This window comes from Falco rusticolus, chromosome Z (assembly GCF_015220075.1).
Source record: "Falco rusticolus isolate bFalRus1 chromosome Z, bFalRus1.pri, whole genome shotgun sequence".
Taxonomy (NCBI): Eukaryota; Metazoa; Chordata; class Aves; order Falconiformes; family Falconidae; genus Falco; species Falco rusticolus.
In genome coordinates, this window is record NC_051210.1 from 80209070 (window position 1) to 80229911 (window position 20842).

The window sequence follows — 20842 nt, forward strand, 5'->3', positions numbered from 1 at the left end:
GGGCGGAGGCACCCTAAGCTTTCATCACCAGACTTGGGAAAATATAACTTAGAATCCTTGTTTAGCTACCCCAGAATCGGTACAGCTACGTTTGTTACAATAGGATTATTCAGAGTATTCATCCAAATGCTCTTTTTGCATGTTAAAACATTTATATAAGGAAGTAAGTTTTATATTTAAACATGTAAAGTACCCTAGAGAACCAGACTAAATACAGAGCCGTAACATTTCCTTAACTGTTAACTCCCAAGTTTTGCAGCTTGAACATGTTGTACATTAGTCTTTTCTTCTTCCTTGTCAGGCAGAAGTAATAAGCTTACCCTAAAGATTTAGCTATATGTAACAAATGTGCACAGCTGATTATTTTGTCTCCCATTTAGTAGTTCTTATCTGTCCTGAGTTTTTATTAATGTCACTGCTGTGTTGCACATGGCATATTTATGGAAGCAGCTGTCTTACATTGTGTGCTCAAATACGCCCATGTATACATATATATGTGTTGGGTTTGGGTGGAAGTAATCTCCTCTAATTTTAGGTGTCTAGTTTGCTGTTGTGTGGGCCTCCTCTGAGTCAAATGGAAAGAGATAAGCACCTACAGAGGATACCTCCTGGGCAATGTCTTTCTCTTCCATTTGTTGTCTAAACCTCCCTTATAAACAGTTTAGAATAGCCGGGTTTTGGCTGAAGTTAGGTGAGATGAAGCACACCCAACTGTGTGTGCATGCATGACCTGCGCACACAAAGCACTGCTGCTTCCTTTTCTGTATATACGATCCAACTGCATCCTTCGTGCTGGAATAAAAATAGTTGTGTCAGTCCTAAGATAAGCAGCCGTCAGCGGGTGGACGGAGCCTTGGCACAGGAATTTAAAGGAAGGCTTGACAGTCAGATTAGTAAACACTGGGGTGGTCTGAGGGTGTGGGTTGCTGGTCTGGGTCAGACAGCAAGAGCTTCTTCTGAACCGTGTTTGAATACCACTGAAACCGTTATTGTGGTGGGGAATGCCAGTACATTAGTTTCATTTAAATAATACAATAACTTGCTATTGTGTGGTTTTTTTATACTGATAGTTATCCTGAATAGGCAGGCTTGAAACTGTGATGTTTAAAGTAGGATTAATTTAAACTATATATTAGAAATCTCTATTTAATTCTTAGTATTATCACTACACACAGGGATTTTTTGGTCACCTTTCCATTAAGGCCTTTCTTCATGTGAAGTAACTTCTCTGTAGCTACCAAAAACATATACTTATAATCCGTTAGAACTTGCTAAAAGTTTCTAATGTAAATGAAATCAGAATTCTAATAATGGAAATTAGAAATCTGTATAGACAGTTTAAGTAAAGAGAACACTATAGGTCTCCTTTAGCGCTGTTATTCTGCTTTTTAAGCCACAGTCACTTTTTTCCTAATTATTTTAATGTAATTCCTTTTCTTCCTGTTGGACGTAACCACTGTATCTTCTATAGGTCTGATTTTTTTTTTTCTCCCTGAAGTCAGTGGGAGTTTTTCCATCAATTTACACGGTGGTTTGGATCAAACCTGTAACAGGAACTCAAGAAATGCTTTTTGTTATCAGTATAATACTAACACTGGTGTGTTAACATTATTCTTGGCCCAGACTTACTTTTTTAAGTACGTGATGCCTTCGTTTAAAAAATTAGGTTAGAGAGCTGTGTTATTTTCAGAGTAACTGTTTGAAAGACTATGCAGGAGATAATTTTTAAGTACTGGAATTAATTCTTTACAGATCACCTTCATGCATAATTTTTATACAAAGATTTTGATACGAACTTTTAGGAAAACTCCCTCATCTGAACTTGTGTGCATTTCAGGTAAAAATGCAATTAGTTACTTAGTGTTTGATTGCAGTTTAATGAACTTTTAAATCTAAGATCCTTCAGGGAAGATTATTTGCTGATGTACTAAAAATTGGATTCTTCTGGTGTTCATAGATTTGAGATATATATACACACGCGCACAAACTCACATCCCTTTATGACAATGATAGAGCAGCATATTTTAAAGCATGACAGCTTTACAAGTCTTCCCATGCATGCATAAGCAGCATTTTGCAGTGACTGGTTTCTTTTAATGTGTTAAGAGTCACTTAACTCAGTATGTCTGTAAGCATGCCCTTAACCTTTTTTTTTAATAGTATATATGGAGCAATTAGGTATCTTGAAACAAATTGTGCAAGGAGATCAGTTGAACTTATTTATCTCTCAGACTTAAACACATTTATGTATGAGCCTCATGAATGGATACTAACTTTAAGAATGTAGCCAGTGAAATTTCTGCCAATCTTCAATATCTTGGTTAGGTAATCTTTAAAAAAAGATTTTAAAATATTGAAGTCATTCAGTATATTAATGGATAAAAATTTGGATTTGGTTACTACAGGCAAAGTTTAAAAACTTTCATTTCTATCCATTACTGTTAATTGTTACTTTCAATGCAAGCAGCTGTGAAAGAGCAAGCAGCGGGTTACAGCAGTTGAGGGGGGGAATAGTTCATGTTAGATATAATTTTAACTTACTTTCCCCACAAAAGCTACCTAGTCTTAAGAACACCTGTGCAACACCAGTGGTTGTAAATGGTGAATTTTATTTTGTTTGGTTGCTTTTTCCACTTGCCTCAACTGGAGCCAGATCTTCAGTTGTCATGGATCAGCTGCTTTGAAATGAATAGCGTGTGTTGATTTACACAGTTGAATACCTGGGTCCACTAGCTTGTTTTCCATGTGAAGTAGTATCTTTCTCCTCCTAGGAGCTGAGAGGGGAATCCCACCTGTTCGGGTGTAGTATAACCTACCTGATGAAGGATTTTGCCGGCTGTGCAATTAAACACTAGCATCTCTCTTCTTGCTTTGTATCGTGATTTTTTAAAGATGCAGAGCACTAAAGAAATCAACCTTCAGGTACTGATACTGGTGGTGTGTCTGTATGTGGAACGGGTGTGCAACAGCCTTTAGCATCTCTTTGAGAAAACTGATTCCCAGTATATAATCTTCAGATTTATTTTATATTTTTTCCTGCTGGAAATATTTTTGCTACATTATGTGGCTGCATTTAAGTTTGTTGTGATTTCCATTATAAGCTCTTATTTTCAAAGGGCTTTGATTAGAAACTTTTCAGGGAGTTAAAATTTCTTCAGCTGAAATTTTAACATAAATTTTAATCTCACTTATTAAAGCAGTCTGGCCTTATGTAAGACTATTTTAAAATTATCAGAAGGAAACCCTTGTACTTTCCAACCCAGAGATACATTTTTGAATGTACATTTATGCTCACATCTCAACAAATTACTTCAAAAGCACCAAAAATAACAAGTAGAGGAGAGATCAATAGGAGTTTTGCACAGACGTGAAGGATCACAGATGATAATTTAAAGTTTCTCTAATTGCCCTAGGTCTTATACTTCAGTATGAAGTAAGTAAATATTCTACTTTCTTTAAAGAATTTTACTTATGCTTTGAAAGAGTAAATGTATCAAGTCCAATCAGCTGGTGTAGACTGGTGTTATTCCAGGGAAGATGGTGCCAGTTGAAAACCAACTGGCCTGTTCAAATTTTCCTATATTGCCATTTTTAATATTGAATTACATGTTTTCAGTGTGGCCACTGTTTCTGCATGAGAGTAATTGAACACCGGTATGACTGCAGAATCGGGATTTAGCAGCAGGTGAAACACAGCTACTTTGTAAGCATTTTCTGTGCAAGTGCAAAAGAAATAAGTATTTATACAAAGGCTGAATTTAAATGTCACTAACATGTCAAACTGACAGTTCAGTAAGTGAAAAATTAAAGGATCTGCTCCTTGAATTGGTCCCTATTTAGCAGTCCTTGGAAGTCCAGGGGCTTCAGTGTGTGGTGTTTTTGCAAACCTGGCTGCCGGTTCTTCCCCAGGCATTTGTGCTGCTTCCCTCCCTCAAGTGGGCTTTGGCGAGGAAGGTCTTTAGGAGATCCCACCCTTTGCACATTTTATCCAAGGGTTTGGGGGTTTGCTTCACGTGCTTCTGATACATCTGAATTTTCAGGTTTTACTTAGAAAAAAAAAAAAAATAAGGTAACTTACAGCATAAATAAAATTCAAGTAAAGGCAGTGAAATTTGATTCAGTGTTTCTATTGAAAAAAAACCACCAACCAACAACCTGAGCAGGGATTTAAAAAAAAAAATTATAAACCTTTCAGATATACTGCTCTTCAGTGTTATTTTTAACAGTATTAGAACAAAATAATTCAGGCAGAAATATACATACCTATTTTTTTAAGTTCACAGCGTCTTTTAGTGTTTTTGCAGGTTTGCTAGGTTATTTTATCTGAGCTGCTAGGGTTAAGGCTGGAGGACCAATCTTAACTTCGGTGAAACAGGATTACATTTGGTGGTTGTTTTACAAATTGAAAGGTATTTATTGTCACTGATTTCACTTGTTAATATATTTTTGTCTCTTCCTGTGTCCACATACTGTAAATCTTTTTTTAAAGTAATATTTCAAGGGCATTAAGAAATTAAGTCTAGCCTCGTTAAAACCAGTAGAAAATGTCTGCTAACCTCAATGGGGCTACCATTTCACCTGATTAGAAATTGAAATTATTGTGCAGTTTTTGGTCAGAGAATCCTTCAGCTGACCTTAAGGAGAGTCTTTGCCTGATGAATGTGTGTAAATTGGGCAAGTTGAGTAGACATTTTTAAAATAATCGGGGTCTGCGCTGTGACCGCTGGCAGTTAGGTTTGGAAGCATTAGAATAAATGCGCTCTGTAGTTTGTACTGTAGAAGCTAAAATATTCAGGCTGACTGAGAGATGGACAGTACCTTGCAAAACATGAAGCTAGAAATCAGTCTCACAAATTTTATTAGTCTTGTAGTGTTAGATCAGCAAAATGAAGGCACATGGAAAATAGGCTGATTAAATTAGAAGTGATTTTAAGCGCTCTTGTTAAATCTCGCAGGCTGATTGAGCAGGGGTCTGATCTGGGTCTGGACCATCAAAAGTTCTGCATCAATGCTGTATCACTCTGCCCTTGGGAAGATGCAGTTTGTACTTGCAAAAATGTGTTTTATGGAGGGGTGCATATGGGGGGGGTGTTTGCCTGCCTTTTCCTAATGTAAGTTGTATTTATGTCAAGATCTTTTCTTCTTTTAACTGTCATAGCTATGTAAGAGTTGGGTGTGATCGTTTCCAAAGTCCTCCTGATACGCTTTTGCAAGTAAAACTGGCGGAGAGATCTGGCTAATTTATCTGCTTCCATAATCAGTGAATCATTAGGTGGCATCAGGTAAGATAAATCCTACCTGAGATACAAAGTGCACGCTGCTTCCTGATGTTTTCAGTACAAGGCCACGTTCCATGTGCCTTTGCTTAACGCACAATGAAAAAGACTTTGTTATGTCCTTATATATAATTTGGTAAAACAAATCCAAGATATTTTCCATCTAGTCATCAAAAAGCCTGAAAGAATGAATGTTGATCAGCAAGACTTGAATTTGAGATCTTTTTGATGTGATGTATTAAAAATCATTCAGTCTGAGAACGGATACTAATTTGATGTTTTGATTTTATTATTATATTATGGTAAAAAACCCAAACACAAAAGCTTTACTGTGTGAAATGAAGGAAAATGTGAGGAGAGTGGATTAATTGATAACATTTTGTTCACTTTATGGGTTTTGAGAGAATGTTGTTACACTACTATTGGTTTTTTTATTGTATTTACAATGTATTCTTTGCCTAACCCTGTAAATTTTGAAATGTAACTACTGTAACCTGGAATACATACATAAATAAATAAAAATAGTAATGAAGTATTTCATGTTGCTAAACAACATAAAAAAACCAGATCTCCCTTCCCCCATCCTTCTTTGGGAAGTTCAGCTAGTTTACGCCATTTGAACTGCACATCCTTTATGAAACCACATCTCTGGATCATGTTTTAAATAATACCAGGTTTGTATGGTGTATCTTAAAGACTGTCGCTTCAGCCTGTAGTCTTGTATGTGAAGCCTTTCTGTTTGGATCAAAGTTACTGACATGTCTATGCAAAACTATTTTGGAAAGTCACTTAAGATGAACGTTCTAGTTCTTGGCACAGAAAATACGATTTTGATGACTGTAATGACGTGCTACTCTTAAAATTTATATGGGTATCAAAATCTATTGTGTTTTCCTTGAAGTTATCTCTTAAATTTAAGTTTCAAGTGTAAAGGAGGGCATTCTTCGATCTTTTATTATTTTTAAAAGTCTCAGCATTCTTTTTTATTATATAAAAAGATTTGATTTAGAGTACTGGCAATGAGAGAAAGCCGTGCCTGCATTCACAGTAGAGGTGTCAAGGTGAGGCTGGAAGAAGTTGTGTCTCCTTGGGCTTGCAATTTACCTGGGAGCGTGTGTTGCCTTTTTAGCTTTTGCATGTTTCACCAAAGTATTCCTAAACATTTAACAATTAAATATAGCTCAGTGATTTGAGGGGAGTGTGTTGGGTTTTTGTTTTGGCCTTTTGTGGTTGTTTTGGTTTTTGTTGTTTGTTTTTTTTTAGCAAAGCAGAGCTCCTCTGCTTGTTAGCCTTGAGCCATCTGCAAATCTCTGCTTACCTCAGTTTCCCCTGTAGGCAAAAGGAGGTTAATGACCACCTGAGAGCACTTTCAGATCCACTAATGGAAAGCTTTTTGTAAGAGTAAAGCACTGTAATTATTATTGCTATTATTATTGTACCTGTTCTCTGTGTTTTAAAGCTTAGGGTGATAGTCACACCTAAATAAGGCTTCACATCTTCTCACTGCAAAGACACTTGACAACTCCAGAGGGCAATTCAGACCACCAAAATTAGGCTTTGAATTTTGAAATTATTTCAATCAGGATAGTTCTCTGGAGATTACAGTCTTTTTCCACTACTTGGAGAGAAAATATAGCGAAGTTTAAATCCTATCCTTGAGGCTGGAATTCATCTTAATAAATTCAGCAGTGTCAGTTAGGTGCCTTGACTAAAGTGGTTGTTGAAGCCCTTTGTTTCGTGGGGAAGGAAGGGAGGTAATGATGCTCCAGGCTTAGATTACATGACCCTGAAGTTCCCCTCTCTGGATACAGTAGGAGGGAGTTTAGATGATGAGCTTGGCACTACATGCCTAGATTTAAGAAAGCTAAAGAGAAATAATTACTTTAGCAGAACCTGAATGGGAATTTAGTCCTTCAGCTAGTATTTTTTATTTCCTATGATAAAGTACTGCTGTGCATTTATACATGACTGTTGCAGTGTAAAGGTACGGTGGTACTTACAGGATTATTTCTTTTAACCTACAGCTGAAATTTTACAGTTGATTCCCCCTTTTTTCTTATCCTGTCATTATAATGAATTAAGGGATAATAGGAGCGTGGATCTTACAGCACAGTTTAGACTGCTGAATGTTGGGATGTGGCTCTATAAAAAGCATGGGAGCAACATTATTGAATTTTCTACTACGCTGCAAGCTTAGAATGAAAGTTGATATGTGTAGACATGGATTTTTGTGCATGTGGTTTCTGATTTCTGAGCAGAATTAGTTTTGATGAGCTGTGTTAATTAAGGGAGAATTGGACACTTGGAAGTGCTGTCCCCATGATGACCTCTGCCTCTGAATTTTTTTTTTAAAGGCAGTCTTTCCCTCCCCCTGTTAACATTAAATGTCAACAGCTGTATTTTGCTGCTGGTACTTACTAACTTTCAACCTTGTCTTTTTCAAGCATTTATTGCTTTAGAAATGAATTAAAACTTACCACCAGGGAAATTTAAGTCTCCCAGCTACCTTGGCTTCTCAAAAGACGCAATTTTTCTTAAATAGATTGTTTAAATTACTGACCAGGGAACCTCCTAATTGTCCTACATTAAACTTTGATTCTGGTATGGTTTCTTTTGATGTCTGTTTTTTCTATCTGTTGAAATCCTGTTACAGTCAGTAATTAGGAGTGGTTCTATTGTAACTTACCTTTTCTTTACAACTATGGTTGTAGTTAATCCTTTTACTTTTTCAACCTGAAAACATTTTTTCATTTATTTCCTAGCTGAAGCCAGTTGTCCTTATTTCTTGGTACCACGCATTCACTTTGCATCACATCATTGGATGACCATGTAGTTGGCTAGGGAAGTATTATTTCCAAATTTAACCCCTCCAGCCCCATCCTTCTAGCATAGAAGAGGAAACAGGCTTTGGGGAATGGGGGATTTTTAGAGGATTTTTTTAATATGACATTGCTGCAACTTTCATCTACTTATAGTTGTCTACAGTTTATTGGTTTATTTATTGTTTGAATTTTTATTTAACACACACAGGCATTTATTGCTTATTTCTTGTGTACAAGCTGGGCATCCTAAAATTTGCTACAGTGTTGTGGCTGTTGTTTTGGCCTCGTTGGTCATTTACTGATGATAGGTATGGGTGACCCTGGTGTCAGGGGCCTTTCATTTCCAAATCTGATCCTGAAAGGCAAGGCTGAGAAAAGGAAAAATAGACCTCTGCCGTGATTGCTTTGTAAATAGGCAGGTTTTGGATGGTTTTTTTCCAGATTGTTAAATTGGTGACTGTTGCACTGAGAAATATAATTACAGTATGTAAACTATATTGAAAATATTTTTGTCTGTTTGATGTATACTAAATTTAAGCTAAGTTATAAGGTGTGCTGTTTGGAAGTGTGGAAGATACAAGAGTGGAGCTACAGATAACAAGTTTATGCTTGTATTTCCTACTGATGAAGACTTTGACACAAGTTATTTCTATGGGTAGGTGATGAGAATATCACTCTGCATGTATATACATTTATTATACATTTTGCATGATTATACATGTAGGAGTGGTACAATTTTGACTTGAGACTATTGGTGCCTTTTGTCCAAATATAATTTTACTTGTGTAGACACGTCTATCTAAAATCAAAAATTGCTTCTGCTTTTGGAGATCTTAGTGAGAAGCAAGAGAAACAAAGAGCTGAAGGAACAGCACATAGCTCCTGAAATTTTAGATAACACTGAAAAAATGGTCAAATAGTCAATATTGTACTTGACCCTCGTATCTTCTGCACTCGACTGTTTATTTTTATAGATCACATTATATATGTTCACGCTGAACTCTGATAAGACTGAAAGAAAACATGCCTCTCATGATTCAGTCCAGTTGTAACTTCTGCATGTAATTTAATCATCGGTTTTCACAAATAATTAATTGAACATCAGCCAGCTTAATTTTGAACTTGGTTTTCCATTATTTTGTAATCGCCTTTTACAAAGACAAAGATTGCCTTTCAGTTAATTATCAGGACTTCTTTTCCAGTCACAATCATCGTTTCATGTTGCGAACAGTTTGGTCTTTAATACATTGGCATTTAACTACCCATTTATTTTTGTCGGGTCTGTTTTAAGTTTGTAATATAACATTGTTTTATGAAATTGTTGTTTTGGAGGAAGGTCTGATCAGAAATATTTTGTGAATTTCTTCATACCTTGTTGCAAAACTGCTCTTTAGTACGACTTAAGCAATATGGTCACTCTTTTAAAGTGTGTTGCTAATCACAGAATAGGCGTTTCTTAAAATAGTGGGTTGAGTTATGGTGAAGGGACCAAGTAACAAAAAAAAATATCCCCAAATCACCCTGAAAACCTCAGTAAAAACAGCTTTTCAGAGAACTAAATTTGAAACTTTTAGTTCATCATGTTCTTTGTCTTTAACACTCTTGAAAGAAACCTGTCTTTCCTAAAAAGGCTTTTCATTTTATTCTTTGCGACTTTTAAAGTTTTCTTTAGTTATTTTGTAACTCTGAAGGTCCTATCTTCCTAAACACATTATTAGTTTATGATTATTTTATATTGTCCCATACAAATTACACCCTCTATGTATCATACCCCTAACAGAATACTCCTGAGGCCACTCACCTGCCAGAACTTCCTTGGAGTTAAAGAATAAAGCTGCTGAGCTTTGGCCCCACCTGTTTTTCATGTTTCTTTTTGTGAGTGAAGTCTTCGCCCAAAGAAAACTTTGATTTTCCTCATTTGGGAAGTGGGAACTCCAGCCACTTTCATCCGCTCTGAGTTGATAAGCTGTGGCTGAGAGGAGGCAGTTGAGTTAAAATGCGCATCCTTTCAGAATTGCAATATTTACCTGTTCTCTCTGCTTCTATGTTGAATCTTTGTCTTGAATTTGACTTTTTTTCTGAGCCTCTTCTGTTTCTAGCATGCTTTCCAATCATTCCTCACAAAGAAAATAGTCTGTCCTAACAAAATAGACCAAAAATAGCTTTTCCTTATTCCTCAAGAACAGATAACAGAATCTTGCAAGCAGTTTTCTTTCCCTCTTCCCCCCCCCCCCCCCCCTCTGCTTTGGTTGCCAAAAATGCATATGGTAATTGAATTAGAAGTATGCTTATCACTGGACATTACAGTTTTGTTTCTTGTTGGTCTTAAAAAAAGAAGAAAAAAAACCCCAAAACGCCAAAACCATTGCCATTTTGAAAATCTCCCCTGCCCTTGACGGGTAAATGTTACAAAAGGAAAGTTGCCTAATGTTAAATTTGTCATTGGATCAGTTATATCAAAAAGTTAGTTTTAATCAATCAACCTAAAGTAATGTAAGCTGTCACTTGACTTTTGTAAAATTCTCTAGATAAATATCTTGTCTTGCCAAATTTTGTCCTGTAACTTTTTTATTTTAAAATGAAGGTTTTATCCTTTTAAGATTGTAAATGTAATGTTGTCAGATATGGAGATGTTTATGTGTTAATGTAAAAGATAATACACGAATAACTGATACTTTGATAAACGTGTTTTTCTTACATTTGTGTTTTCTTACATTTGTGTATGCAAAGGTTAAAATGTCTCTGTAATCTCAGACTTTGTTCATTAACTGCAGTTTAATCATATATAGTTCTTTAAGAGCTTCATGTAGGAGATTGCATTAACCCTTAAACAAATTAGTTGTACTTTTAAAAGTCTCTTTCACAGTATGTTGACTTTTAATCGACGTTGCTTTTCTCTCCTGCAGATGGACCTCCAGTTGTAGCTCATTATGATATATCAGACACAAATTCAGACCCAGAAGTGGTAAATGTGGACAGTCTGTTGGCGGCTGCAGTAGTTAAAGAGCAAAATAGTTCTTTAGGAAATCAAGACTCAAGATCTACCTGGAGAACCAGAGGGCTGCTAGGTGAACTGAGCGCTGACACAGGTTTGTTTAAATTTTCTTCCTCTGACATTTGTTCCAGTGTCTCAGTTGGAGTCTCTCCCCTTCTTGCTTTCAGTATTTTTGTAGTTTATAGAGCTTTAAAAGCTCCCTGTGTAGATTTTGCAATAAAACAAAGGTCTGACATTCCAAAAGATGACTGATAAAAACTACAAAGATTCCTGCAGTGTATTTCTGATGCTAATTTTCTTAATTATTTTTCTCCTTTCTTTCCCTTTAATTGTTACTCGGAACTTGGGTCAGGGGTTTTCATGGTGGTGTTCTTAAAAATAAAATGAGCTAAGCTTGTTACTGAATGGTTGATTATGGTGACCTGTGCTGCCAGCTAGTAAACTGATAGTAATCACATTTCAACAATTGTATGTGTATGTCTTTTTCATTTGTCTTTTTATTTGTTGAAAATAAGAGTATTAGTTATTCCCATACTCCATCTACACTTCTAACATAATGTAGAAAATTGGACAGACCAGCGTCATATAAAGATGAAGGGTGAAAAGGTGCTGGTAAGTGGGCTTACCATCAAGGTACAACAAAGAGATTTCCTTCGAGAAAGCAGGAGCAGGAATACTGTGGAAGAATTCAGAGAAGTTCATGTTGATCGTAAAAATTGTTCAGCTTCACTAAGTGCTTGCAACTCTTCACTTCAACAGACAATGTGAAATGCTACTGTGTTTTGGATGCAGAGAGCTAACGGAATATTTTCTATTTTCTTCATCCCACAGCCTTGTATGCCAACATATTGCCTTCCTTTCCACTCATTTTTTAAATACCCATGTTAAGAATTTTAGCTGCACAAAACACGGTGCCTTGCCTGCAGTGGTGGAACACAGCAGTTTTTTGTTCCGTGCTGTTTCCCAAACGTAAGCCTGCCAAAGGGCACCTACGTTGGAAGTATCCAGGTCACTCTGAGCTACTTTTCAGTGTCTATAAGGCTTAAAGTAACACAAGTAGTTGGCTGATTTTGAAACAGGTGTTCCATTATTACAGAGTGGACAAGTCCATTATTTGAATATGAGAATCTCTGTTGCATTATTTGCACTGTGCTCTCTGGCTGGATGATGTTCCAGCCTTTTTGCAGCTAGCCAGTGTTTTCCAAGCTCACTGGTATTGTTTGCAGGATAGCAGCTGGCTCACAGCTATTTGACCCCTAACAAGCCCACTCCTTTATTAAGTGATTTATTAAATGATTAGAACAGCTGAAATTATCTTTTATTATATAGCACTAATGGATTGACACTTCAAAGGACACAAAAAGTAGTAATTCTTACCAAGCTTTCTTCCACTTTCCGTTTATGGAAATGCTGCAGTGCAGGCAGAAGTTTGTCCTCCTCCACCTATATCCAAGGGGACGTGCAAGGAAGAGATTGCCAGGTAAAAGAAAACTAGAAAACTTCAGGAAACTTCTTCATCTCTGACCCTATGGGAACATGTCCATATGCCTCTGCTCCTGGTGCTGCAGCCACGTCAGTGCTAGAAGGATGAATCTTTCTCTTCATACATACACCTTGCCCCAGAGCCCTGTAGCCTCAGTACACTTCTGGCTGCGCATTTGTCAGTACTGGCTTCTCCTTACCATGTCTAGGATTGCACACTTGGAAAGCTGAATTTTCACATCTTGCATTGTGTTCACAAATGGTAATCTTCAGCCGGTATCTAGTTTAACAGACATTAAATGATGTGTTCCCGTGGGAAAACAGCACCATAAGCTTTATCTAAGTGAAAAATCTTATTAGAACACACTATCACATCTTTGTGCATGGGCAAATATTTTGGGCTGTTTTGCAAACCCTGATGTAGGGCAAACAAAACATTTCCTTTGGGCGTCATCCTAGTGTTTGTGCAAAGAAATTAGCAGCACAGGCATGTTACTAGGCATGAAATTTGTATGGCCAGAGGCTGTAAATCTATCTGTATGCTATAATCCTGATTTACTCAGCTACTCTTGCAATATTTACTCTGCTGATCATGATTTCTTTACTGCTAGTTACCTTTTTTTATTGGTCTAAATGTAAAGCTGTGGTAATACAGGGTAGCTCTTTTGGGGCTCCCATTTATACCTCTAGGGGTTTGTTTTGGGGCTATTTAAGACCTGGGCTGCTTTACCCCACTGCCAGATGTTACTCTGTGTAGCAAAGGGTGCAGAATGTTGGTGTGTCGTGAATACATTAATACAACATACCAAGGCAGGTTGATATCCATACCAATTTGTGTGAATCAATAACCGAGGATTGTGTTACTCTTCCCCTGCCTGTGCTGTAGCAGCAGCGATGTTCAGGAGTGGGGTGATGCGGATCATGCGGGTGGTGATCATGTAAAGCTCCCAGTTTGCATCACCAGCACGTGAACCGAAGCCCCTAGGCACTTCCATTTCATGTTTCACTGTGTGCCCAGCCACTTCTATTAAGAAATATGCATGACCCATTTTGGGACTTTCTGGCAGTCAGTGATATTTGCCAAGAAATGTTCAACTGAACTGTAACATTAGGAAAAGTCTGCCTGGGCTATTAATTCGTTTTAAGTTCAGTTGACAAATCTTTTTTGTCTTGTGAGGTGGAAACCTCTCCTTCGGGTACATGTCAGCACACAGATTTCCTTCCTTTGCTGACTCTGATCACATGTTGCACCAAGGGTCGTCACTTTCCAAAAGCTGAATGTACAGTATGGTTTCTTGTACCTCCATTTGCTTGCGTCTTTTCCAAGTGCTTTAAGCAGTTATGAGAAGGTTTCCCTGGCGCTTGTTGAAGTTTATTCTCTTCTCTTTGTGTCCTCTTGATCCATCTGGGGGTATAATCAGTTCTGCATGTTCGCACACCTTTGAAAGTCTATGGATTGTGACTGCATCCTCCTCCTCTCATTTTTGAAGAGGTGTCCAGTCAAACTAGATATGCATAATATATTCTTCTAATCTCAATTTTCCTGCTCAACAAGTGGTTCTTCCCCTGTGTAACAGAGCTGAGTGAGTGGTTTCCAAGAAGTAGTGTCATCTGCTTCAGGGCTGCCCCATGTCCCCCATGTTATTGCTAAAGAGACGCTAGATTTTTGTGATTTTTTTTTTTTAAGGAAAAAGTTACCTCCTTTTATTGAAATCTTATTTTTTAATTTTTTAAAAAATCTTTTCTGTAAAACAAATAATAATTTTGGCTGGTTTGTGTTTTCCATGCAAGTATCATTTAGTACGTCACAACACAGCTTCACTAATTGTGGGGGAGAACCTTCTTACCTGTACTTGACAGAAAAGACAAAACCTGCCACACTGGGTGTTTAGAGAGGACTTGTTTGACAGACTGAGGAACTGGGTAGCATTGCAGAACTGTAATAAAAAACAACTCTGCTGTAGATGGAATGTATGAAAAACAGGGATTTTTTTTACCCCCAAGTATTTGTAACAACGTTAGAGCAGATGTGTGAAGCAGCATGACTGGAAATGGATGGATTTGTTGGGTTTTTTCATTGACCAGCTTCACCTATTTAGAAAAAAAATAAAAAGGAAAATGAATTTATTTTCCTTGGTGTGTGTGATGTTTCTGTCCAGCCTATAGGCTTTGTTTGCCACAGTCTTGTTGAGTTTGATTTATTGACAATAGATTGTCTTGTTTCTTTATTTCAAAGAGGTTTGGGCACAGTCTAACTTGTAGCATTGCTGTAAGACAACAGCTAGAAAGCCTAATTACATCATGTTCTTGATGGAATAGTTGGGCTTTGTTCACATTTGTGTAGGAGCACCATCCCTAGAGCTGTTAACACTGGATAAATCCAGTGGTTATCCAGTATTAGGTGTTGAACTGAAAGTTGGATAACTTAAGATTTTTCCAATCTCAGCGTTTCATTCGTGGTTTTTTTTTAAATTTTTTTTAACTTGGGAAATTCCTTTTCCAGCTGATTTCTGAGTTGTATGAGCTGTTAAACATCGGCTGTGTTTGCATTTTTCCCATCTGTAGGTCATTTGGATCCAGGCTTCCTTGCAAGTGACAAAACCTCTTCTGGTAATGCCCAGATCAATGAAGAAATTAGTATCACCTCTTCTGATAGTGAAGTAGAGATTGTTGGAGTTCAGGAACATGCCAGGTATGAATTCCTTTTTCTTGCTCTAATATTTCATTGATTTTATAAGAATCTCTATTACTAAAATCAATAAGAAAAACTGCTGACTTCCACTTCTGTAGTGATCCATCCATGACTGATGCCCAAAAGTCAGCAAATGTTGCACTTGTTTTCTCTGATCTGTTGATCATGATGCTGTCCAAATCTATTTTTCTTTAGAATGTTACCAACTTGATAAGTATCCGGCTTAAGCTTGTGTTTTGATATCAACCATAAACAGGCTAAACATACATTGTATCAAAACACCCAATATTGAGATACTAAACTCATGTACATCAAGAATTTGGATTTTAAAGGCATAGTGTGAATATGGATATATATAAACAAAAATATTTATGTGCGTTCTTGTTTCCTTTCAAAATGTTCACTTAAAGCATTTAACCAGCTTTCACTTTAATCAGTAGTTGTAAAAATACTATCAAATTTTCAATGATTATTTCATAAGATAGCCCCTTTAAAAATTGGATCCTGATGAATCTTGGTTTTATTTCAAGATACAAGAGAGTTCACATCTCCAAAGGAGATGAGGGTGAGGAAGCCAGAGGTTTCTTTCAGGCTCTGACAGAAAGCTGTCCAGCTGTGCTTCAGCTCTTATACTTGATAGGTGGTTTTTGATGTTACTCTTCCTTGTTAGTCTGTGATTTTCCCTTGGCTTGAGGTCTTAAGAAGCAGTTGAACCAGACTGGCATTTTCATATGGTACGGAGTGTTAATTTGGTGGAATGAAAGCAAGTTAAAGCAGTATACAGACAAGCTCTTTTTAAAAGTAGTCTGCTGCCTGGTGGCTGCTTGGGGGTGGAAAAGGGGTGTGAAGGACAAGGAACAGAGCTGTTCCTCATCCTTTCACCACATCTTTCTTGAGGAAAGGAAGAAGGAAGGTGTGCAGGACCCAGTTTCCCAGGCAGGAATTTGTACAGGTAGCATGGGCACAGTCCAGCGCTGTTGGATGTGAAAAAAGGAAATTTGAAGGTGCAGAAGGAAGAGAGATTTAGTCTTCACTTTCAGAATATTGAAAGTCCTTGCATGGCTAACTCTTTTGGAATATACTGGTTCCTTAGGAAGTAGCTCTCCTGGCTGTTTATCCAGCAGACCCAGGGCTTGGAGGATCTTTGTTCTAATGCTAAGCAGTGTGGACTTGCCCTCCAGTATTAGTTGGTGTAAATCTGTGTAGTGTAATGTACACACAACCCTTCTGCTTGAGGTCCCCTACTCAGGAGCTTTCCATGCTGCTTGCCGTGATAATATTTACCATCTACAAGAATGAAAATGTTAAGTAAATGCAGAGTTGCTCTTTAAAATCAGTTTTAGTAGATACGGACTGAAATAATTTCAGCCAAGGAGGACTTAAAGCACACTTCTGTGCTTTCCTTTGTCCATATAACCATCTCCCATCGACTGGTTTTTACTGGCTCCATTGACTACGCACACATTGCAGTTGTTGTAATTCTATTTAGAATTTTATTTCTCTTGCAGGTCTAGGCTTGCAGTTACGAAGTATTGATGGGCTTCTGACAGGGTTGTCATTTGGAAAAGGTTTAGGTTTCCAATGAGTACTTCTTGCATGCTTAGTTAATATGGTGTTTGGATTCAGTTCTTTATGCTCACACTGTTTTTTTTTTTTGTGCTCCACATTCCATGTTTTTACTGGATTGGTGTGAGTCATGACAGCCTAGAGTCTGTCCATCATTTGTAGTTTTTCACCTTGCTAGTGAATTGGTGGTGTTTGTCATCACTGGAATATCGACTTGGACCTATTTAGGACACAAAGTCATGGTTTTCCTTTTGTTTAATTTTTCTCCAATAGATTTTATTTCTTTTATCATGTATGTGTATAAGCACTCTTCCTATGTTTTGTTCCTAGGGTTTTTTTTATTCCCTTCCTTTTTAGTTGTATTTACTTGGATACCCTTAGCTACAGATTGGAAAGCACGTTCCCTAGGCTAATGTTTAATTGGAACGTTTTGCTATTGGCTGCTTGTGTGACTTGTTTGAGAATAAACACTTTTATTTTTGTGAGGTATCATTTCTGTGAGAGAATTTATAGCTTGCTTTTTGTCATCTTCAGGGGGAAAAGTTAGTACTAGCTTTGCCTAAGCATCAAGGACTGTTCTGTATCAGAAAGATGGACCATAGGCCCTGAGCCTGAACATCGTATTTAGTTTGCTTTGGCTACAAGCTTTTCTTGTCAGTTATGCTTAAAAATATATCTTTTTAAAAGAAATCTTCTAGAAAAAAAATAAATCCCTGCCTTTGTTAGCGTTCCAGTCTTATTACCAATTCTTTGTAGAGACCTACTTTAAGTATGAATTTTTAAGACTGAAGAAGTAATAGAAATGTCATTCAGAACATCACATCCAAAACTAAATAACATATCTGGGAAGGAAACGAGACATTTATATTCAGAGAAGTTAGTTTGGAGAATTAGGGTTTTCATTCTATTTCATGAAACTCTTAATCAGAGCAGAGAGAGATGAGCATAGTTCTGGAGAAAATCAACTGCACTACCTTAAATTAAAACAAATAAAATGTAAATGTCAGGGATATTTGAGTGCAGAAACCCTGGGTTCCTGAAATACAGTGCACATGACTTCACAAAGAAATGGGAGAAGGTTACCCCAGCAGCCAAGTATCTCCTACTTATGTATGCAGCCACGAGCAGCTACAGCCACCACCAGTGCTTACAAGAGCAAACCAATTTTTGGAGCAGTGTGTATGAAGTTTTACTAGCACTTGTTTAAGACTTACAGCTGGAAACAGTGATCACATTAAAGACTCCAGTAAATTCTTGTCATCACTTCATTAGTCTATCTTTCTAATTAGAAAATTAGTCTGTCTTTTTCGGTTTTTTTCTGATTATTCAGTTGTCACATATCTATTATGAATATAATAGGTAAAAATAGTGTGCAAATAGATGCATTCTATTCATCTTGCCTCACTTCAGCAAGGCACTTGATTGTGTGCTTATCTTTAAATATACGATTTAGTCTCATTGACTATAATCACTGAAAGCTTAAATGTTTTGCTCAAGTGGGGCTGTACTGTTACCAGTGAGCATTTCCCGGCATGTTTGTAGTTAAGACCACCAAAGAAATATCAAATGTAAGGCGGTAATAATGTAATCACAACGTCTTTTTTTTAAGTATTGTAATGAAAGTATCATTATGTCCTTACTTGAACGTGGTTTCAATCTCAGGTAGAAAGATAGCTTTTCTCTTTGTCTCATCAAGCCTCACTTTAAATTTTTCTCAAAGTCCAGTAAGTAGAACTGCTTTTAGGAAATTACGCTTCTGAGTAATGCGTGGTACTACATGACTGGGGCAGACCTCTTCAGGATCCTTGGGACCCATGCACGTGTTTTGTAAGGAATATCACTTTACACCCACTGGCAGAATTCAGTTCTTAAGAATAACTTAATCACCACCACCCCTCCCAAGTTTTAAGTTTAGTCTTAGCTTTGTTTACATATTTAAATGGACTTAGATGTCATGGACTCTACAAATGGAAAATCCACAAGGATATTTTGGAGAGGGTCATGTTAACAAGATGCTAAGTGATAAAACACTGCAGCTGAGAATCTTGTGTGTGAATTCAATAGTAGCTTTAATCCTTTATGGGTTTTGCCTTGCTACAGGTGTGTGCATCCCAGGGGAGGCGTGATTCAGAGTGTGTCTTCCTGGAGGCGTGGCTCAGGCTCACAGTACATAAACACTCAGCAAACACAATCATGGACAGCTGTGACTCCCCAGCAGAATTGGTCTTCACCCCCAGAAGTAGTAGACCTCACTTCGGATGAAGATACCAGACGCAAATATCTACTGTAATGCAGTGTCACTGTGTTTCTGTCCCCACCCCTTCTCCCCTTTGTGGCACAGAAATTCATTGTTAAAGCTTCAGCAGCCCTGTTCCTGGCATTATAAAATTCAAACTCTTGAAGTTTTTCATTTCCATAAGAATGTAGTATAATTTCAGGGTCATTTAAAATGGTATTGCCTTCTCGAAGGGGGATTCTTCCCAGAATTCAAACCCAATAGCACCAAATTTAAAACACATCTACAGTTACTAACCTGTGTGTGGTCATCTGAAGAAATAACTGTGTGCAAACTTACATTCTCCCATGCTTTCCCACCTCCAGTTTCAGAACATTTTTAATTTATCAGTATATTGAGTTTGTTAGTAGAAGTTAGTGTTTGCTGTGTGAGCATCAGTGATTTTGAGAAATGCTGTGTCCTCACGGATTTCAGTGAACTGAGGGTATTGAACACTTCTGAAAACTGGGCCAAGAGTATTTACAGCTAGGCTGATTTGGTTATGTTACCAGCAGGAGGGACTTTCTTTAATACAAACGGCCCATAACATATGCACTGAACAGCTTTAAATTAAAAGATTATTTTCAATGTAATTTATAGTTTACACTGTTCTCAGTGCTGAGTCTTCTGTCTACTTGACTACTGCTATGTTTCACTGATCGTTTCCCATGGCTTATTACAGTTTAGCATAAGAATAGTAGTGACTTAGTAGCAGCTGATTATTGCAAAAGCACAGGAAAAAGAAAAGTAATAAAAAGGCCCAACATCCCTCCCCTTCTTAAATAGAGCCGAATTTCTTTACCTTTACCTTTATCAGAATCTTGCCTGGAGTAGGAGAGTAACTGAATATTTTGTTTGTAGTCCTCATTTCTACTGTTGCTTAGTTGCTTTGTTGACCATCTTAAAAACAAACAAACAAAACCAAAAACACGGAACAAAAAACCCCCAACATCAACAACAAAAAAAACCCCCACAAACACCACCCCCACCCCCACCCCCCACCCCCCCACCCCCCCGATTTCCGAAGCCCCAGTCTGGCAAAGTACTTTAGTAGCTGCCTGGTGTTCAGCTTGGATGGTTCTCTGAAACTTGTGGGGCCATTCGAGCACTTAAAGTTCTGTCCTCAAAGATGTTGCAGGATCAGGGCTTAAGGTTTTGATCTTTTTTCCTTTCTGAAACTGGATCTGCACAGTTTTCCTGGCTTTAGGACATATCCTTTATCCTGGTCTTGGAACTGGTTTTAGGGTATGATCCAGGAAACACTCTACCAGGTTATTCACCAAAATCCGTGGAGCTACTTACTTTAGCAAGCTGTGGTTTTTGTAGTGTATATGGAAATTCCTGCCCCTCATCTGTCATTTTGAGCCTTTCCCAAGGCAAAAACCAAAGATTAGACTTTTAACAAGATGATACTCACTTTAAAGGTCTATTGTGCAATTAAAATGTTCCTTTGTATTCCAGATGTTTCTAGTGGGGAATTTTGTACAACAGTATTGTCAGATTTTTTTGCCATGTAAGGCTGAGCAGGCAGTAGTCAGGACATGAGGAGATTTGTTTTCTTTTTGTGTTGGCTGGTTTCTAAATTTATTTGGCTTACATTAATTTTATCTGTGGGGACAAAAAAAGAAAATACCTATCTTGTCATATAACTTAAAAGGAGAAAAAAAACCCACCAACAACACAGCAGCCCAGCAGTGGTGGTATATATAGTTAGTAACAAACAGCTTTTTCTTT

The 20842-nt window shown here is 37.4% G+C and overlaps 1 protein-coding gene across 5 annotated transcripts in view; it reads left to right on the forward strand.

Moving 5' to 3' along the window:
- The window catches only part of CZH18orf25 (chromosome Z C18orf25 homolog), a 44592-nt gene extending 24024 nt beyond the window's left edge, over positions 1–20568 (forward strand). For 2 of the 5 annotated variants that reach the window (XM_037373518.1, XM_037373519.1), the window contains exons 3-5: positions 11005–11187; positions 15141–15267; positions 18934–20568. In XM_037373518.1, the coding sequence (XP_037229415.1) occupies positions 11005–11187; positions 15141–15267; positions 18934–19123 (500 nt within the window). In that variant the 3' untranslated portion in view covers positions 19124–20568. Of the gene's footprint in view, positions 1–5158; positions 5791–11004; positions 11188–15140; positions 15268–18933 lie in introns of those variants that run through there. The other 3 variants (XR_005101899.1, XR_005101898.1, XR_005101897.1) reach the window with 3 other exon arrangements.
- Positions 20569–20842: the final 274 nt, after the last annotated feature.